Source organism: Chelonoidis abingdonii, chromosome 7, assembly GCF_003597395.2.
Source record: "Chelonoidis abingdonii isolate Lonesome George chromosome 7, CheloAbing_2.0, whole genome shotgun sequence".
Taxonomy (NCBI): domain Eukaryota; kingdom Metazoa; phylum Chordata; order Testudines; family Testudinidae; genus Chelonoidis; species Chelonoidis abingdonii.
Window position 1 is genome coordinate 57,907,716 of NC_133775.1, and position 15,871 is coordinate 57,923,586.

Genomic DNA, 15,871 nt, shown 5'->3' on the forward strand with positions numbered 1-15,871 from the left:
ATTACGTACGTGCAGTACCAATGACATGCAGCCACCTCTGGGGATGGAGAGCCCTGGCTAACTGTTGCATAGCACACTGCACAGCAATAGAGGAGAAGACATTTGCTGACCAATGACCCCATTATAGGCTCCTTAAGGTCCACGTGCAGCAGCCAGAAGTTCAGTTTTTAATCTCTCATTGGAAAGATTCATCCCCACACACACTACATGGAACTAAATTTTAGCTAGCTATAGACAGATAGATCTGATGCTGCATTGTTTGCACACCCCAAACTCACTCATGACAGTGGGAACTTTGTGTATGTAATTACTGGAGGATTGGGCCCATAATGTGGGGGCAGCATAAAGGACTTATTGCCAGGAGTTTGCTATGACCACATTACTTATAGGTGCCTGAGCTACAAGTGAATTATGTAGCTTTTTCCAGATTAGCAGCAATGAAAACTTTATAGCATCTCCACCATCACATATTTTGTTTATGCCACGAATTTTTGTCCTTCAAAAATAAAATTCTGCTCTGCTATTTCCTCCTTGAAGTGCATTAGTTACTATGGAAACAGTGATGTCATTTGTATGGGCAGCGCTTAGTGACATCCAGAACTACTGAATGAAGCCTGTGGGAGGGCTGCAAGATTAGGCTCTATATTGTTACATAAGATAACATAAGATCAGGTCAGAACCAGAGCTCATGGGCCGGATCCCCAGCTTGTCTCCACAGCAGTAGTTCCATCAACTTCAGTGGAGCTATGCCCATTTACACTAAACTTGTCTACACAATTTGAGTAACACGAATTGTGTAACTCAAATCAATGTAGCTTAGATCTACTTACCGCAGGGTCCACACTATGTGACATTGACAGGAGCCGCTGTCCTGTCGACTCCCTTTAACCCTTGTCTACACTGGGGGGGGAGAGGGCGGTCAACCTAAGAGACACAACTTCAGCTACGTGAACAGCATAGCTGAAGTTGGCATATCTTTGGTCGACTTACCTGGCCGTGAGGAGGGTGGCGAGTCGACCGCTGCCATTCCCCCCGTCAACCCCACTTCCACCTCTCACGAGCTGGAGTTCCGGAGTCGACGGGGAGTGTGTTTGGGATCAATTTATCTGCGTCTACACAAGACACGATAAATCGATTCCAGATAGATCGATCACTACCCGCTGATCTGGTGGGTAGTGAAGACCTGTCCTTTCTCAATCAGATGGAGTACAGAGTTGATGGGAGAGCTATTGGCGGTCGATTTAGTGGGTCTTCACTAGACCTACTAAATCCACCGCCAATGCATCGATCGCTGCAGTGTCAATCATCCGAAAAGTGTAGACAAGCCTGATTTGGCTTGATCTGGATTTGGATCTGGCCTGATTTTATTTTTGGAAAAACCCTTCAGGTGCTGTATTGCAGCAACACGTCTTCAGATAGTCCCAAATTCATTATTTCAACTGGAGAACAGAAAGGAAAATCTTATTCAGAGAAAACTACACCAAGAGAAAGAGAAGGAATCCCATACAACCAGATTCCAGTTCACTGACTGCCCTGGATCAGACCAAAGGTCCATCTAGCTCAGTATCCTGTCTGCCAACAGTGGCTGATGCCAGGTGCCCCAGTGGGAATGAACAGAACAGGTTATCATCAAGTGATCCATCCCCTGTTGCCCATTCCCAGCTTCTGGCAAACAGAGACTAGGGACACCATTTCTGCTCCATCCTGGCTAATAGACATTGAGGGACCTATTCTCCATAAATGTATCTAGTTCTTTTTTGTTAAAGTTTAGGTCTTGGTCTTCACAACGTCCTCTAGCAAGGAATTCCACAGGCTGACTATGCATTGTGTGAAAAAATACTTCCTTTTGTTTGTTTTAAACCTGCTGCCTATTAATTTCATTTGGTGACCTCTAGTTCTTGTGTTATGAGGAGTAAATATCATGTCATTATTTACTTTCTCCACACCAGTCATGATTTTATAGACCTCTGTTATATCCCCCCTTAGTCATCTTTTTCCAAGCTGAAAAGTCCCAGTCTTATTAATTTCTCCTCATATGGAGGTGCTCCATACCCCTAATTATTTTTATTGCCCTTTTCTGAAACTTTTCCAATTCCAATAGATCTTTTTTTGAGATGGGACAACCACATCTGCACACAGTATTCAAGATATGGGCGTACCTTGGATTTGTATAGAGGCAATATGGTATTTTATGTTTTATTATCTATCCTTTCTTAATGATTCCCAACATTCTGTTCACTTTTTTGACTGCCGCTGCACATTGAGTGGATGTTTTCAGAGAACTATCCACAATGACTCCAAGATCTCTTTCTTGAGTGGTAACAGCTAATTTAGACCCATCATTTTATATGTATAGTTGGGATTATGTTTTCCAATGTGCATTACTTTGCATTTATCAACATTGAATTTCATCTGCCATTTTTTGTTGCCCAGTCACCCAGTTTTGAGAGATCCTTTTGTAGCTCTTCGCAGTCTGCCTGGGACTTAACTATCTTGAGTAGTTTTGTATCATCTGCAAATTTTGCCCTCACTGTTTACCCCTTTTTCCAGATCATTTATGAATATGTTGAATAGGACTGGTCCCAGTACAGACCCCTGGGGGACACCACTATTTACCTCTCTCCATTCTGAAAACTGACCATTTATTCCTACCCTTTGTTTCCTATCTTTTAACCAGTTACCAATCCATGAGAGGACTTTCCCTCTTATCCCATGACAGCTTATTTGCTTAAGAGCCTTTGGTGAGGGACCTTGTCAAAGGCTTTCTGAAAATCTAACCAACAGTCCCTGTCTATGCAGTATTCTGATAATTCAGAGGTCAAAAGGAACATCCTTTAAATGAATTGTAAACACGGGGGATATCTCTCTTCATCTCTCTTTGAAATGGATAGCAAATCATCTGTGAATGGTGGAGCAACAAGCAAATGGCCTTATGTTAATTCTATATAGCTAAGTACCAGTGATGGACTCCTTCAAAGTCAGCCTAATTACCTTTTGAACTCCAACTTGTCAAAAAACATGAAATTGTATAAAAGATCCTTGGGTCCTGATTCTGTCATCTCAGATCTGCTTAGGCTTCATCAGGGGAAGTTTGAGTCTCAAGACTGAGGTCCCAGTTATGCTGGTATGCCCTGAATATGAGATTTGGACATTGGACTATGACCTATGAACTGAATTCTAAAGGAACTCTTTGCAACTACGAAGCTCACCATCTCTGCTATGAATCTGCACCTAGAATGAACTGAACTCATGTCTGTATGTATATTGATCTTTTAACCATACTCTCTCTCTTTTGTTTTTTAATAAATTTTAGTTTAGTTAATAAGAACTGGCTGTAGTGTGTATTTGGGTAAGATCTGAAACATTCATTAACCTGGGAGGTGATGTATCCAGTCCTCTGGGATTTGGGATTGATAGAACCTTTTCCTTTATATGATGATGAAATAAGATTTACAGAAATTTTCATCATATTTGACGTGGGTACTGGATGGAGGCCTGAGGCTGGATCACTTTAAGGGAACTGTGTTGTTTGGACTTCTGAGTAACCAGTGAGGTAATAAAGAAGCTGTTTTATGCTGGCTTTGATAAATCTAAATATTGGAATCTCCATCAGCTTTATGGGGATTGTCTGCCCCATTCTTTGCAGTTCACCCTGGTTGAGTGGGGTGCTCCCCACTAGAATCCTGGTCACAGCGGTACATGAGCTATCCCCAGACATTTGGTACAGAAGCTGATTTAAATGACAGGTTACAGACGACCATTAGTAGTCCTGCAATTTCACATTTCAGTTCCTTCAGAACTTGGGTGAATACCATCTGGTACTGGTGACTTATTACTGTTTAGTTGATCAGTTTGTTCCAAAACCTCCTCTAATGACACTCAGTCTGGGACAGTTCCTCAGATTTGTCACCTAAAGAATGGCTCAGGTTTGGGAATCTCCCTCACATCTTCTACCGTGAAGACCAATGCAAAGAATTCATTTAGTTTCTTCCGCAATGGCCTTATCGTCCTTGAGTGCTCCTTTAGCATCTTGATCGTCCAGTGGCCCCCACTGGTTGTTTAGCAGGCGTTCCTGCTTCTGATGTACTTTAAAATGTTCTTGCTATTACTTTTTGAATCTTTGGCTAGCTGTTCTTCAAATTCTTTTTGGCCTTCCTAATTATATTTTTACACTTCATTTGCCAGAGTTTATGCTACTTTCTATTTTCCTCATTAGGATTTAACTTCCACTTTTTAAAGGATGCCTTTTTGCCGCTCACTGCTTCTTTTACTTTGTTGTTTAGCCACGGTGGCATCTTTTTTGGTTCTCTTACTATGTTTTTTAATTTGGGGTATACATTTAAGTTGAGCCTCTATTATGGTGTCTTTCTAAAGTTTCACCCTGCAGGGATTTTACTTTTGGTGCTGTACCTTTTAATTTCTGTTTAACTAACCTCCTCATTTTTGTGTAGTTCCCCTTTCTGAAATTAAATGCTACAGTGTTGGGCTGCTGTGGTGTTTTCCCTGCCACAGGGATTCACCCACGAAAGCTCATGATCCAAAACGTCTGTTAGTCTATAAGGTGCCACAGGATTCTCTGCTGCTTTTACAGATTCAGACTAACACGGCTACCCCTCTGATACTCTTCTCTTGTGAATTCCAGGACTAGCTTCTCCAAGAAACAGTCATTTAAGGTGTCAAGAAACTTTATCTCTGCATCCCATCCTGAGGTAACATGTACCCAGTCAACATGAGGATAGTTGAAATCCCCCATTATTATTGAGTTTTTTATTTTGATAGCCTCTCTAATCTCCCTGAGCATTTCACAGTCACTATCACCATCTTGGTCAGGTGGTCGGTAATATATCCCTACTGCTATATTATTATTAGAGCATGGAATTACTATCCATAGAGATTCTATGGTACAGTTTGCTTATTTAAGATTTTTACTTCATTTGCTTCAACGCTTTCTTTCATATATAGCGCCACTCCCGCACAAGCACAACCTGTTCTGTCCTTCCCATATATTTTGTACCTTGGTATTACTGATTATCCTCATTCCACCAAGTTTCTGTGATGACTATTATATAAATATCCTCATTCAATACAAGGCACTCTAGTTCACCCATCGTATTATTTAGACTTCTAACATTGGTATATAAGCACTTTAAATGTTTGTCACTTTTTAGCTGTCTCCCATTGCATGATGTAATTGAATGAGTCTTTTCATCATTTGACTGTTTCTCATCAGATCCTACCTGTATTTTATTATATACCATCCTCTCCTTCTTAGTAGGACATAGATAATCTCCATTACTCGATCCTCTCCTAAGGGATGTCTCTGTCCAAACCATGTGCTCCTCTGCACCTGTCGGCTTTCCTCCAACCCTTAGTTTAAAAACTGCTCTACAACCTTTTTAATTTTAAGTGCCAGCAATCTGGTTCCATATTGGTTTAGGTGGAGCCCATCCTTCCTGTATAGGTTCCTCCTTTCCCAAAAGTTTCCCCAGTTCCCAATAAATCTAAACCCCTCCTCCCTACACAATCGTCTTATCCACACATTGAGACCCTGCAGTTCTGCCTGTCTAACTGGCCCTGCGTGTGGAACTGGGAGCATCTCAGAGAATGCTACCATGGAGGTCCTGGTCTTCAATCTCTTACTTAGCAGCCTAAATTTGGCCTCCAGGACCTCTCTCCTATCCCTCCCTATGTCACTGGTACCTACATGTACCATTACCACTGGCTCCTCCCCAGCACTACACGTAAGTCTATCTAGATGCCTCGAGAGATCCACAACCTTTGCACTAGGCAGGCAAGTCACCATGAGGTTCTCCCGGTCATTGCAAAGCCAGCTATCTCTGTTTCTAGTGATTGAATTGCCCATTACTATACCTGTCTCTTCTTAATAACTGGAGTTCCCTCCCCCAGAGAGGTATCCTCAGTGCCAGAGGTAGACAACAACATCTGTCAATTAACAGTGAATCTTCTTTCCATTGACTTCTCTCTGCCATCCGTCAGCACTCCTACTGCTGGAATAGGAATTCATGCTTCCACCTTTTAAGGCCTCTCTCTCATTCTAAATTTTGTTTTATTCTAATAAAGCCGAGAATTGTATTTTGTCTGTAACTATTTGAGATCGCATCCTGCCCAAACATGCTCACTTTCACTCTCTTGTTATCTGGGGGAAGCTGAGTTTTTAACCAGAATAATAGAAAACAGGGTTTAAAAAAGCCCTAATAGACCACCTCATCTATTCCCTGGGAACCAGGGCAGGACTGTGGCCTGCAGTGACTTAGCCTATGTTTCAAATAATGGGGCTTCTAGCACCTCCCACGGGAGGCTATTCCACAGCCTTACAGATCTCACAAGTAGGATTTTTCTCTTGATATTCACCCTATATTTTCCCTTTATTAGTGTCATCCTATTACCCCAGGCTATACCGTTGGCACCAACCTAAACATATTTTTAACTCCTTATTATTTGCCTTCTTCATATATTTTGCATCATGCAACAATATCCAGTTAATTCAATTATTCCTTATAAAGGGCCTGATCTGACCCCAGTGCAGTCACCGGGACTTTTTCCATTGACTTCAATGAGGTTTGGATCAATCCAAAAAATGCCCCAACTTCCAAGGTTCGGAGTCCCTTTCCTGAGAGCCAATGGGAGTTGAGGGCACCCAGCACTTCCCAGGATCAGACCCCAAAGAGATCGTCCCCAAGACTAAAACACAAATAGAATGAAAAACTCGTGTGAGGGGGGAAGACACAGGGACAAATTCCGATCTGGTATAAGCAGAGACAATGTCAATGGGTTCCTCAGCTAGAATGGGCCCTGTTCTGCCATCACTTTGACTGCAAAGCTCCCCCTGGAGATCTGCCTGTGGAATGACGGCAGGCGATAGCCCAGCGGTGTCGTTCATTTATCATCGCAGTATCACTGGTGCCACTCTAGTTAAACTCGTGTCAGTATTTCCATTACTGAGAAGTTCATAATTCAACCCTAAAAATGTCATCTCAGGCTCGAAGTTCACAGGCTGAAAGCAATTAAAAAAGCATTGGGTTTAAATCAGCTTGGGCAGGATTATTATTTTAGTTTACAGAGAGTGGAAGAAAATGGTGGCTTGCTTAGTTCATATTTGGTTTCGTTTGCAGTTTAAAAAAATACAGTAACTAGCCACCCTAATCCCCTTTCAAGACTAGCATTGTGCAAGCCACTCACTCACAGCCTGAGCACTTAACAAGAATGGAAACAGCAGCGCTTTAACACAGGTTAAATTGTTACTGTCTCCGGCTTCAAACTCTTCCCCACATCAGTAGGTCCAACTGAAGCAAATGGGTCTACACGCAGGAGCGAGGATTATTTGTCTGACTGAGGAGGGGTTGGAGGATTGGACGCCACAAGCTCACAGTATCACTACAGCGTGTTTTGAAAGCGTGCGTCAGTTTCACGTTGAAATGACCGTACACAAAATCCTGCTTGTTCCTGTTTATTCCCAGTGCCGTGAGTCACCCAGCACACTCTCCCTATTGCCTAGTTTTGCCTTGCCTTTGCCCCAGCACCTGGGGAGGCCAGGGTGGCAGAGCACGCTGGTGATACGCCTGCTAACTGCTCTGCTCCAATCCAGGGGCAAGAGCCGCGCGGACCCTTCCCACGTGCAAAGAGTTTCCTTGAGCCCCAGCGCAGCTGGACTCTCCCCACAGCCTGGACTGCCGCGGGTACGGACAGAGAAATACAACAGTGGTTTGCATTTATAACAGCAACAAGGATTCCAGCGGGCTTCACAAAGCTGGGCAGGTGTTAGCTCCGTTTTACCAGCGAGAAAACAAGGACCCAGGCTAAGGCAACATTTTGCTCCTCTCACGCTGGGGCAGACCATTGAAATGGAGAGTAAAGTGCTATTCAGCCGGAAGGAAGGGGACATAATCTGACTTCATGTGATTGTCCCAATGCCATCAAGTGAGTGGCAAAGTCAGCAATCAGAGTAGCAGCAATGTTAGTCTGTATCCGCAAAAAGAACAGGAGTACTTGTGGCACCTTAGAGACTAACACACTTATTTGAGCATAAGATCTCTCGGGCTACAGCCCACTTCATCGGATACATAGAATGGATGCATCCGATGAAGTGGGCTGTAGCCCACAAAAACTTATGTTCAAATAGTCTCTGAGGTGCCACAAGGACTCCTCTTCTTTTTAAAGTCAGGAATATTCACGTCTCCTGATCCCTAGCCCCTGGATCTGACCTATAACTCAGCCCCCTGTAGCCACCATGCTGGAAAATCAGCCTCATCACTAACGTTAAAACAAAAACAAACAAAAATCTACTGTATAACAAAAAGGTAAATGAGACAGACTGGCAACAGCCAGGCAACCCCGAGTGACGGCTGACACCCCTTTTAGCCCACCCTGCTGTGCATTGAGACCACGGGTTCTCAGGACAGTCACAGTGGGTAATTTACAACACAACGCTTGCATTGTGCCTTGGTACAACCAGGTGAGACAAGGAGACGTTGTCAGACTTCACTGAACGCTTCAGCTTTGCCCGGGTTCGCATCACACCCTCAGCGCGGCACGCTAGCCACTTGAAATGTACTAGCTTGTGAACCAACTTCTGTACGGAACAAACACACGGAAGCTACTCTTCTCCGCCTGGAAAAACTTCTCAAAACCCCACTGACTTTCCACTATTTCTGCTCGCTCGTATAACTTCATTCGATTGGGACAATGGAACCCAGTGAAGACACTTTTCCTTTAGTATCTACTCCAATATCAGTTTCTGAATCACAGCGCTGCAATGTCTGGGTAGCAGACAGGGAGGGGAATGATTATTCGCTGGCTTGGCGCTAATGACCAGATAGATAGATAGAGAGATGTGGTGTATGGGGATAGATGGATACGTTTCTCTTAGCCCGAGGAGAGAAGGCGGAGTAACATTATTTAATACCCGCTAATCGAAATCAGTAAAATGCCTGACCTGACATTCCGTTCAAAGAGTCACTCTTTCCACACATATTTCACTCGGAGGGCTCCTGATTCTGGGAGTTGCTGCTGCCAGGAGGTACCCGGAACACTGCAGAAATCCGCTGCTTTCCACCGCTATCTTCCCCCCCACCCCACCCCACCCCACCCTTAGGCGCTCCCGGGCTTTCTCCTCATGGCCTGATGCTGGGAAGTGAATTCTCAGCCCTTTGGCTTGGCATCCCTTTTACGGGCGCGTGGGCCTTCCCTGACCAACAAGGCAGGGAAGATAGCAAGAAAAATCGAGGGACAATTTTCCTGGGTGAGGTGGAGGGGACTGGGGAGTCTAATCCCAGCCCTTAGGTAGCGCACACAAGGTTTCGCTTCTGCACTGTGGAGTTTCTGCTCTCTCAGGATCAGCCTCCCGAGTTGTGTTTTCTTTTCCTGCTGCAGAAGCGACATTTCAATGGAGCCTAACCGAACCAGAGCGGCTGCAGCGGCTGCGCTACACGAGGGCTGGTGGCAAGTCCCGGCCGATCCTGCTCCAGGGGAAGTCACGCAGGAGCAGAATAGCCCCTGCTGCTACAAAACGTTTGCACCATTAACGCGCCGCAGCCAGTTCGCGTCGCCCCCGCGAACACCCCCCGCGGTGCATAACAGAATCGGGACCAGAGTGTGCGACAACAACACAGTTGTGCCCCGCGAGCAACCCTGAACAGACCTTGCCCAGCCAGGACCCTGACCCACTGAGCTCCACAAACTCCCTGTGAAGTTAGCGGGGAAGCAGGGCGCACGGGATCAAGCCCTTAGCAATGGACTCGAATAGAAAAAGCTGGCGCTGAGCAGCTGAACAAAAGCTGGGCCCATGTGTCTCTGCCGCAGGTGGGTTCGGTTTGGCGCCGTAGATCTATTGCGTCTTTAATTCGATAGACGCCAGGAGCGATCCGGAACAGCGCTGAGAAAGTGATGCAGCGCCCACATGGGGGGGAGGGAAATCCCCACGTCTGGGGCAGGAGGGGGCAATTCCTGCCATCGGTGAGGAAATAAAACCAGGTTTCTTTTCTCAGCCCGAAAGAGCCAGGACTGTGGGAGATCGGAGGGCGAGGAAGGAAATTACCAGGCAAAACTACACACAACCCCAGAAAAGCCTTCGGAGTTGGTCTTCCCCATCGCTTTCCCGGCTTAATCCTGCACTAGTCCAGGGAACTAATTCCTACCGGACACGTCTCTAGGAATATGGGCTATGAGGAGAGAGAAAAAATAAAAAACAGGCGAGAGATTCCCGGGTCGGAATAATTTCCCCCCTCCCAAATCCTATAGATTTCGTTTATTTCTTCCAACTTGGAAAGGGGCTTTTGACGCTGATAACCTATCGGGCCGACGGCTTGCTAGAAAGGGAGGAAAGGTTTGAAGCTGCGGGAATATGCCGGATAATCGCGAAATGAACAAGAGGCGACACAGGGGGTAGGCGGGTGGAAATTGCCCCTTCTCAAAACACAGGGGAACATTTCCGAAGTGCAAAGAGACGGCTGGGAAAGAGACAATTCACCCTCGGGCGAGCTAATCCCAGACAAGGGCTGAACATTGCCCAGTTCGGTTTGGGATGAAGCTCTGACCAGGGCAGGTCATTTTCACAGACAGTAAATGAGACTTTACGAACCAACCCAAGCAGTTTATCCTTTTCAGCACTAATCCACAAATATAAGGCTAGAAACCGACACACATAACAAGGCTTTCTCCGTAGCGCATCTTGCAAATGACACATTTCACCTATGTAGATTTCTTCTTGACGTAGAATTTGTTTCACATAAACCGATACACATAGCCGCAGAGACAGTGGGTGTGTATGCCGACAACAAATTCTATATCCATCGATTAATTTTGCCCAATAAACGATGCATCGACAGACAAATAGAGGAATATAGATACAAAATGTATCCATGCATCTGTAATTCAAATAATCTATCTCCATGGATCCAGGTGTAAAAACAATTACATTTATATATGCGTGAGAAGATAACCACGTTCTATCCATAGACAATTCGAATTCGAGCTCTCTATATAGAAATAGTTTATCCAGCGATCTGTATGTGGGGAGATAGAGACTCTTTGAATTGCTGAGGTCTGTCTCCTGTCGCTATTGCATAGCGATTAGCTAACAGGGATCTCAATGCCTGAATTTTCTTCTCACCCAAACCAATTCCTCTTCCTCGCTCACCATCCACCCGCTCCATCCACCTGCCTGTGGGACGGGATGTCCTTCTGCGCAAACAGAAGGAAGGGAAATTATGCCCCAGGGAAGCGCACCGGGCGGCAGTGGGGTCGGCGGAGTTTACTTCTGCAGAGAAGCAGGTAGGGAAATGCCCCTCCCTCTGATCTTGACCCCAGGCCAGCACTGAGTGGCCCTGGCTGGGCTGCATATGGGGCACCTCAAGGGTCAATCAACCAACCAACCAGCTCTGGAGTCCAGCATCCCAGCCCTGTAAACGGCGTTTCCAGACATCCTTGAGGTGCTGCTTTCCCCGCCGGATTAGTGTGAAAGGGCCCCAGGTAGCTAGAGAGGGGTCGGAGTTTCAGGCTCCCGGCCTGGAAAGGACATCGGGAGCCCTGGATTTGGCCACGGGCCAGGTCAAAGTGGGCATAAATAGCACAGGGTGATTTTCCGTCTTGCCTGGGAAGTAGGGGGTCAAGGACTCCTAGTATAAAGGGGAAATCAGATCCCACACGGAGGCCTCCGCTGTTCTCACCCCCAGTGTCTCCTACCGCCCTTTTCGATCTGAGAAGCGAGATTCCTTCTCAGGCCAGGTGGTTCCTCGAATCCGAATCGAAGGGAATTGTCAGACCTTCTCTCACGCCTACTGAAAGCGATATTGTAAGGGCTGGGGGGAGGGGGGCACACACTCCTCACACCCTATTCGTTATCGGTTACTTGTTTAGTCGAATTTAAAACAATTGTTAACGGGGACGGTTGCCTAGAACCATCATTATTTCGTTGTCTGGGATAAACGGAAGGCGGGGGGTGCACACTGCAGAGAAGGGAAAAAAAAGGAGTGCGGTGTCGGACTCTGACTCAGTGTCTTACAATACTGCTAAGCCAGAGCAATTCAAAACAAACCCCCGTGGCTGGTACCTAGAACAGCAAAGGTGGGAGATGAAAGTCCAGAGCAAACACAAAGACAGGAGGCTAGTGAAACTAACAACCCCTTCTCATGCCTCCCCATTGATACGGAGAGGGCTCTGAACCAGGGGTCACGGGAAAGCAAAGATCTTTCATCCCGCACAGGGGGCTTTTTGCGCGGCTTTTGCAAGTATTTAATCAAACAAAATACAAACACCCCCCACCCCAACAGAGGAAAGGGTGAGAGAAGGAGATAAAAAAGCCGGAGGTGAAACGCGGCTGTCCGGATCGCTCCTGTCCCCTCTCTCTGGAGATGTTTGACTCAGACTCGCCATTCAGCCGCTATGGCAGGGCTACTCTGGGCACGTTTCCAACGCCAGGGTTGTCTTTTAGGGGTGAGGGAGAGGGGGAAGAGTATTGTTGCAAATCGGGAAAATCCTGGGGCTGCTGCTCAGGAAACCCAAGGGATGGAGCGCTCCAGACTACATGGAGGAAATCCTTGCAGGAAAGAATCCACCAGGATCTGGACTAAATGACCCCCCAAGAGCCTTTGCAGCCCCCTAGTCTTTCACCTGAGCCCCAGTGCCCAGCGGGAGCATGCGAGGGGGGTTCCAGGAGCTGCCTAAAGACCGGCGGCTGACCAAGCAGAGACGGCACAGAGCCCTTCCCGATCTACAAGTCTGGAGCAAACACCGTGCACAAGCACAAGCGCTGGGAAGGCGGCGGGTAAAGAAACAGCATCTTTTGCCTGTCGGGGTCAGGAATTTCAGCTCTGCCAGCCAGTGACCCCCTAGGTATCGAAATATGAGCAACCAGAACACAAAGCCCCGGGACGTGACGGAAAAGGAATGAATTGATCAATGGAATGAATATACTAGACGGGTGTATAAGTTGTTCGACAAGAAGGATCTGTCTCTAAATACACAGATACTTTTACAGCCAGAGATTTGTAGAGAAAAAAGATAAACAGCCCAAGATATGTAACTACACGTACATCTGTATCTCTGTATATATAGTATCTATTTACATACAGCACAGAGAGAAGAAACGGAGATAACAATTTGTATACTCTATACATAATGGTATATAGCTAGACAGGTATTATATTACGCATGGATACAGATCTCTCTATAAATATACAGATAATGGTGTGTCTATACCGAAATAACGGAGTGTGTATTTATATATGTATACGAGAGAGATTTGTATCCATACATCATTTAATAGCGGTCTAGATCTAGGTATCAATATTTGGACAGATAGATACAATGGGATTTTAAGGATTTGTGACATACAACCTAGCCGTATTTGATCTAAACCAACTGACTTTTCATTATAAATACAGATTATCTGACCCGAGCTACAAATTGGACCCTGTTTCTGACAGTGGGGTCTGTCTCCGGATAAATGGCCGGGTCCAATTAATTCTCTCTCTCAATTCGGGAGATTGGGTTGGAGGCGGATTTTAAAACTCAGTAGCGAAAGAAGGAAATTTGGATCATAAAGGAGAATAAAATGAGGTCGCACTGGCTCCCTACAGGCTTTGCAGCATCCCCCCGTTTTCTAGCCGGGGAGAGGGCACCACAGGCAGACAGATAAATCTAGAAGGCTCCAAACAGTCAAATACAAACAAAGGAACAGTCCAGAAGCTGGACCCCGTTCTTCTTATTCCGTCGACCAAGATCATACCTGGACATTTTTGCCATCCCTTTCTGTGCCCTGCAATCGCAAGGAAGTAACCGCACTTCCTTCCTGCTGGGTTTCAGATGGTAGCAAAGACTTGGGAGTCAAGCAAGGTGTGAACGGCCCCTAACTTTTCCTATAGCTTGTCCCTACACGCAAGCCCGCTGCATCACTTTCCAGAAAGCTCTGGCCCCAGAGGAACTAGCTTCGGGGGCAGGACGGCAGGGAATGAATAAAGTGCCCCCTCCTCAGTGTGACCTCCTTCCCGGCTGCAAACGCCACCGGGCCTGGAGTGAGTTAGCAAAAGGGTCTCCAAGCGAAACCCTTCAACGCGCCAGGCTGGCAGGCTCCGTACAGCGCCAAGCAACACGGTGCTGTGTGTAACAACGCATACATCGACATGGCCGCACGCCGGCGCCCCGGTTAGCCAGAGAGCTGTGGCAGCATTTGCAGAAAAGTGTTGATCTGTTTCCCTGGCCTTTTACACGGCATGTTTTTGCCGAGCGCCCGGCTGAGTTCACATTTCAGCGGAAAGCCCCGGAAACCTGGCAAAGCCGCACGCTATATCTCCGCCTAACCAGAGCCCACGGGCCGCGAGTGCGGGGGAGGGACGCTGCGTTCAGCGCGGCGCAGGGAGCCGGCCCTTGGCCAGCCCATCTATTGCTTCCAGGAGGGGCCGATCCGCGTGCTCAGCGTGGGGAACAGAGCAAGAAATAGGGGGTCATAAGACAAGCAACGAATATTATGGAGTATGTATGTCTAGATTATGTGTGTATGTACATAGATCAACACATGCCGTATACATCAGTGTGCGTATATATATCCCCATATATATATGCACAAACAACATATATACCAGCGTGTGTATATAGATCTATACACACACACACTAACACATGCACACGTACATACATACGCACACGCATAGCTATATTATATACACACACGTATAGATACATACGTATGCTTAGTGTCTATATTCCTGAACAAGGGTTCCCAACTAGGCTCTCCTACGCATATAACATTCCTGGATCAGAGTTCACAGCTTAGCCTGAGCTACATTACCCTCAATTCCAATTTGACAGAACAACCGCCTGGGATCTCCCCCAGCAGGCAGCTCAGAGGCTCTGCTCCCCCCGCTCCCCACCTGTATTTCCGAAGAGCAGATTGCAAATAAAGTCCCCGGCGGTGACTTGCATTGGGGTCTCCCCACTCCTAGCAGCAATTTGGCGCGATGGGTGCACTTTCCGGAGATTCCCCCCCTTAGAATGCAGCGCTCAGGGGGCCTCCCAACTTCTTGCAAGGCGGTTTAAAGTTGATGTGGCTGCGGGACCAGTATTTTGCTCTCATCTAGGAAGATTGTTTACTTCCCATTAGCTGCCTAGCAGCTCCTCTTCCCCAATCAGCACAATCATCCTGCATATCCACGCTACTAAGCTCTCCGGGTACTTCGTTCCCTGTTGCACATTATTTCTTCTCTCTCTCTCTGATTAATATTTTAAAAAGAAGGCAACCAACGTCATCCAGCCCCTTCGCAGGAATTTGCCTCACATGGAAATACCCACCCGTCTTACATTTCTCAAGTAACCCCCCCCCCCCCCGCGCCACATCTCACAGTGCAGTTAGCCACCCTCCCTGCACCATTTAGGCTTCTATAATTGCCAGTTTTCTTTATTATTAAATCAATGAGGGAAAAAAAGTCCTTACGTTGCATTGGCACAGCAAGAATCTCTGGAAGCCCCTTGACAGAACCTTCTGTAGTGAGTGCTGAGCTTTGCATCATTTTATTTAAATAGAAAATAAAAAATAAACGGCTCTATTTTCTCGCTATATAAAAATAAAATAAAACATTAAGTTTAAAGTACAATCAGGGCTGATCCTTCTACACGTGCCGGAGGACTGGAGTGGCCCTGCTTTAGCTCTGGTCTGTTTCAAATCCCTTTTGATCCTGCTATGCTGGGTTAGTGTATCCTGGGTTAAAGTGATGCTGCAGCAGCTCGTTTCGCTGGAATGCTGGTCCCCTGAAGGCAGGTTTGATTCATTCACACTGCAGGGAGTCAGCGTGATGTCACTTTCCGCAGGGAGGCCCCGCCCCCACCAGCCAATCCCCTTACATCATGTCAGAAGTTGGGG

At 46.4% G+C, this 15,871-nt stretch overlaps 1 protein-coding gene across 1 annotated transcript in view; it reads right to left on the minus strand.

Annotated features, from left to right (window-relative positions):
- LHX4 (LIM homeobox 4) overlaps positions 1-15,521 on the minus strand; it is a 63,773-nt gene extending 48,252 nt beyond the window's left edge. The window contains exon 1 of the mRNA XM_032796195.2: positions 15,446-15,521. Coding sequence (XP_032652086.2) covers positions 15,446-15,521 — 76 coding nt within the window. The remainder of the gene's footprint in view (positions 1-15,445) is intronic.
- Between the last annotated feature and the right edge of the window lie 350 nt (positions 15,522-15,871).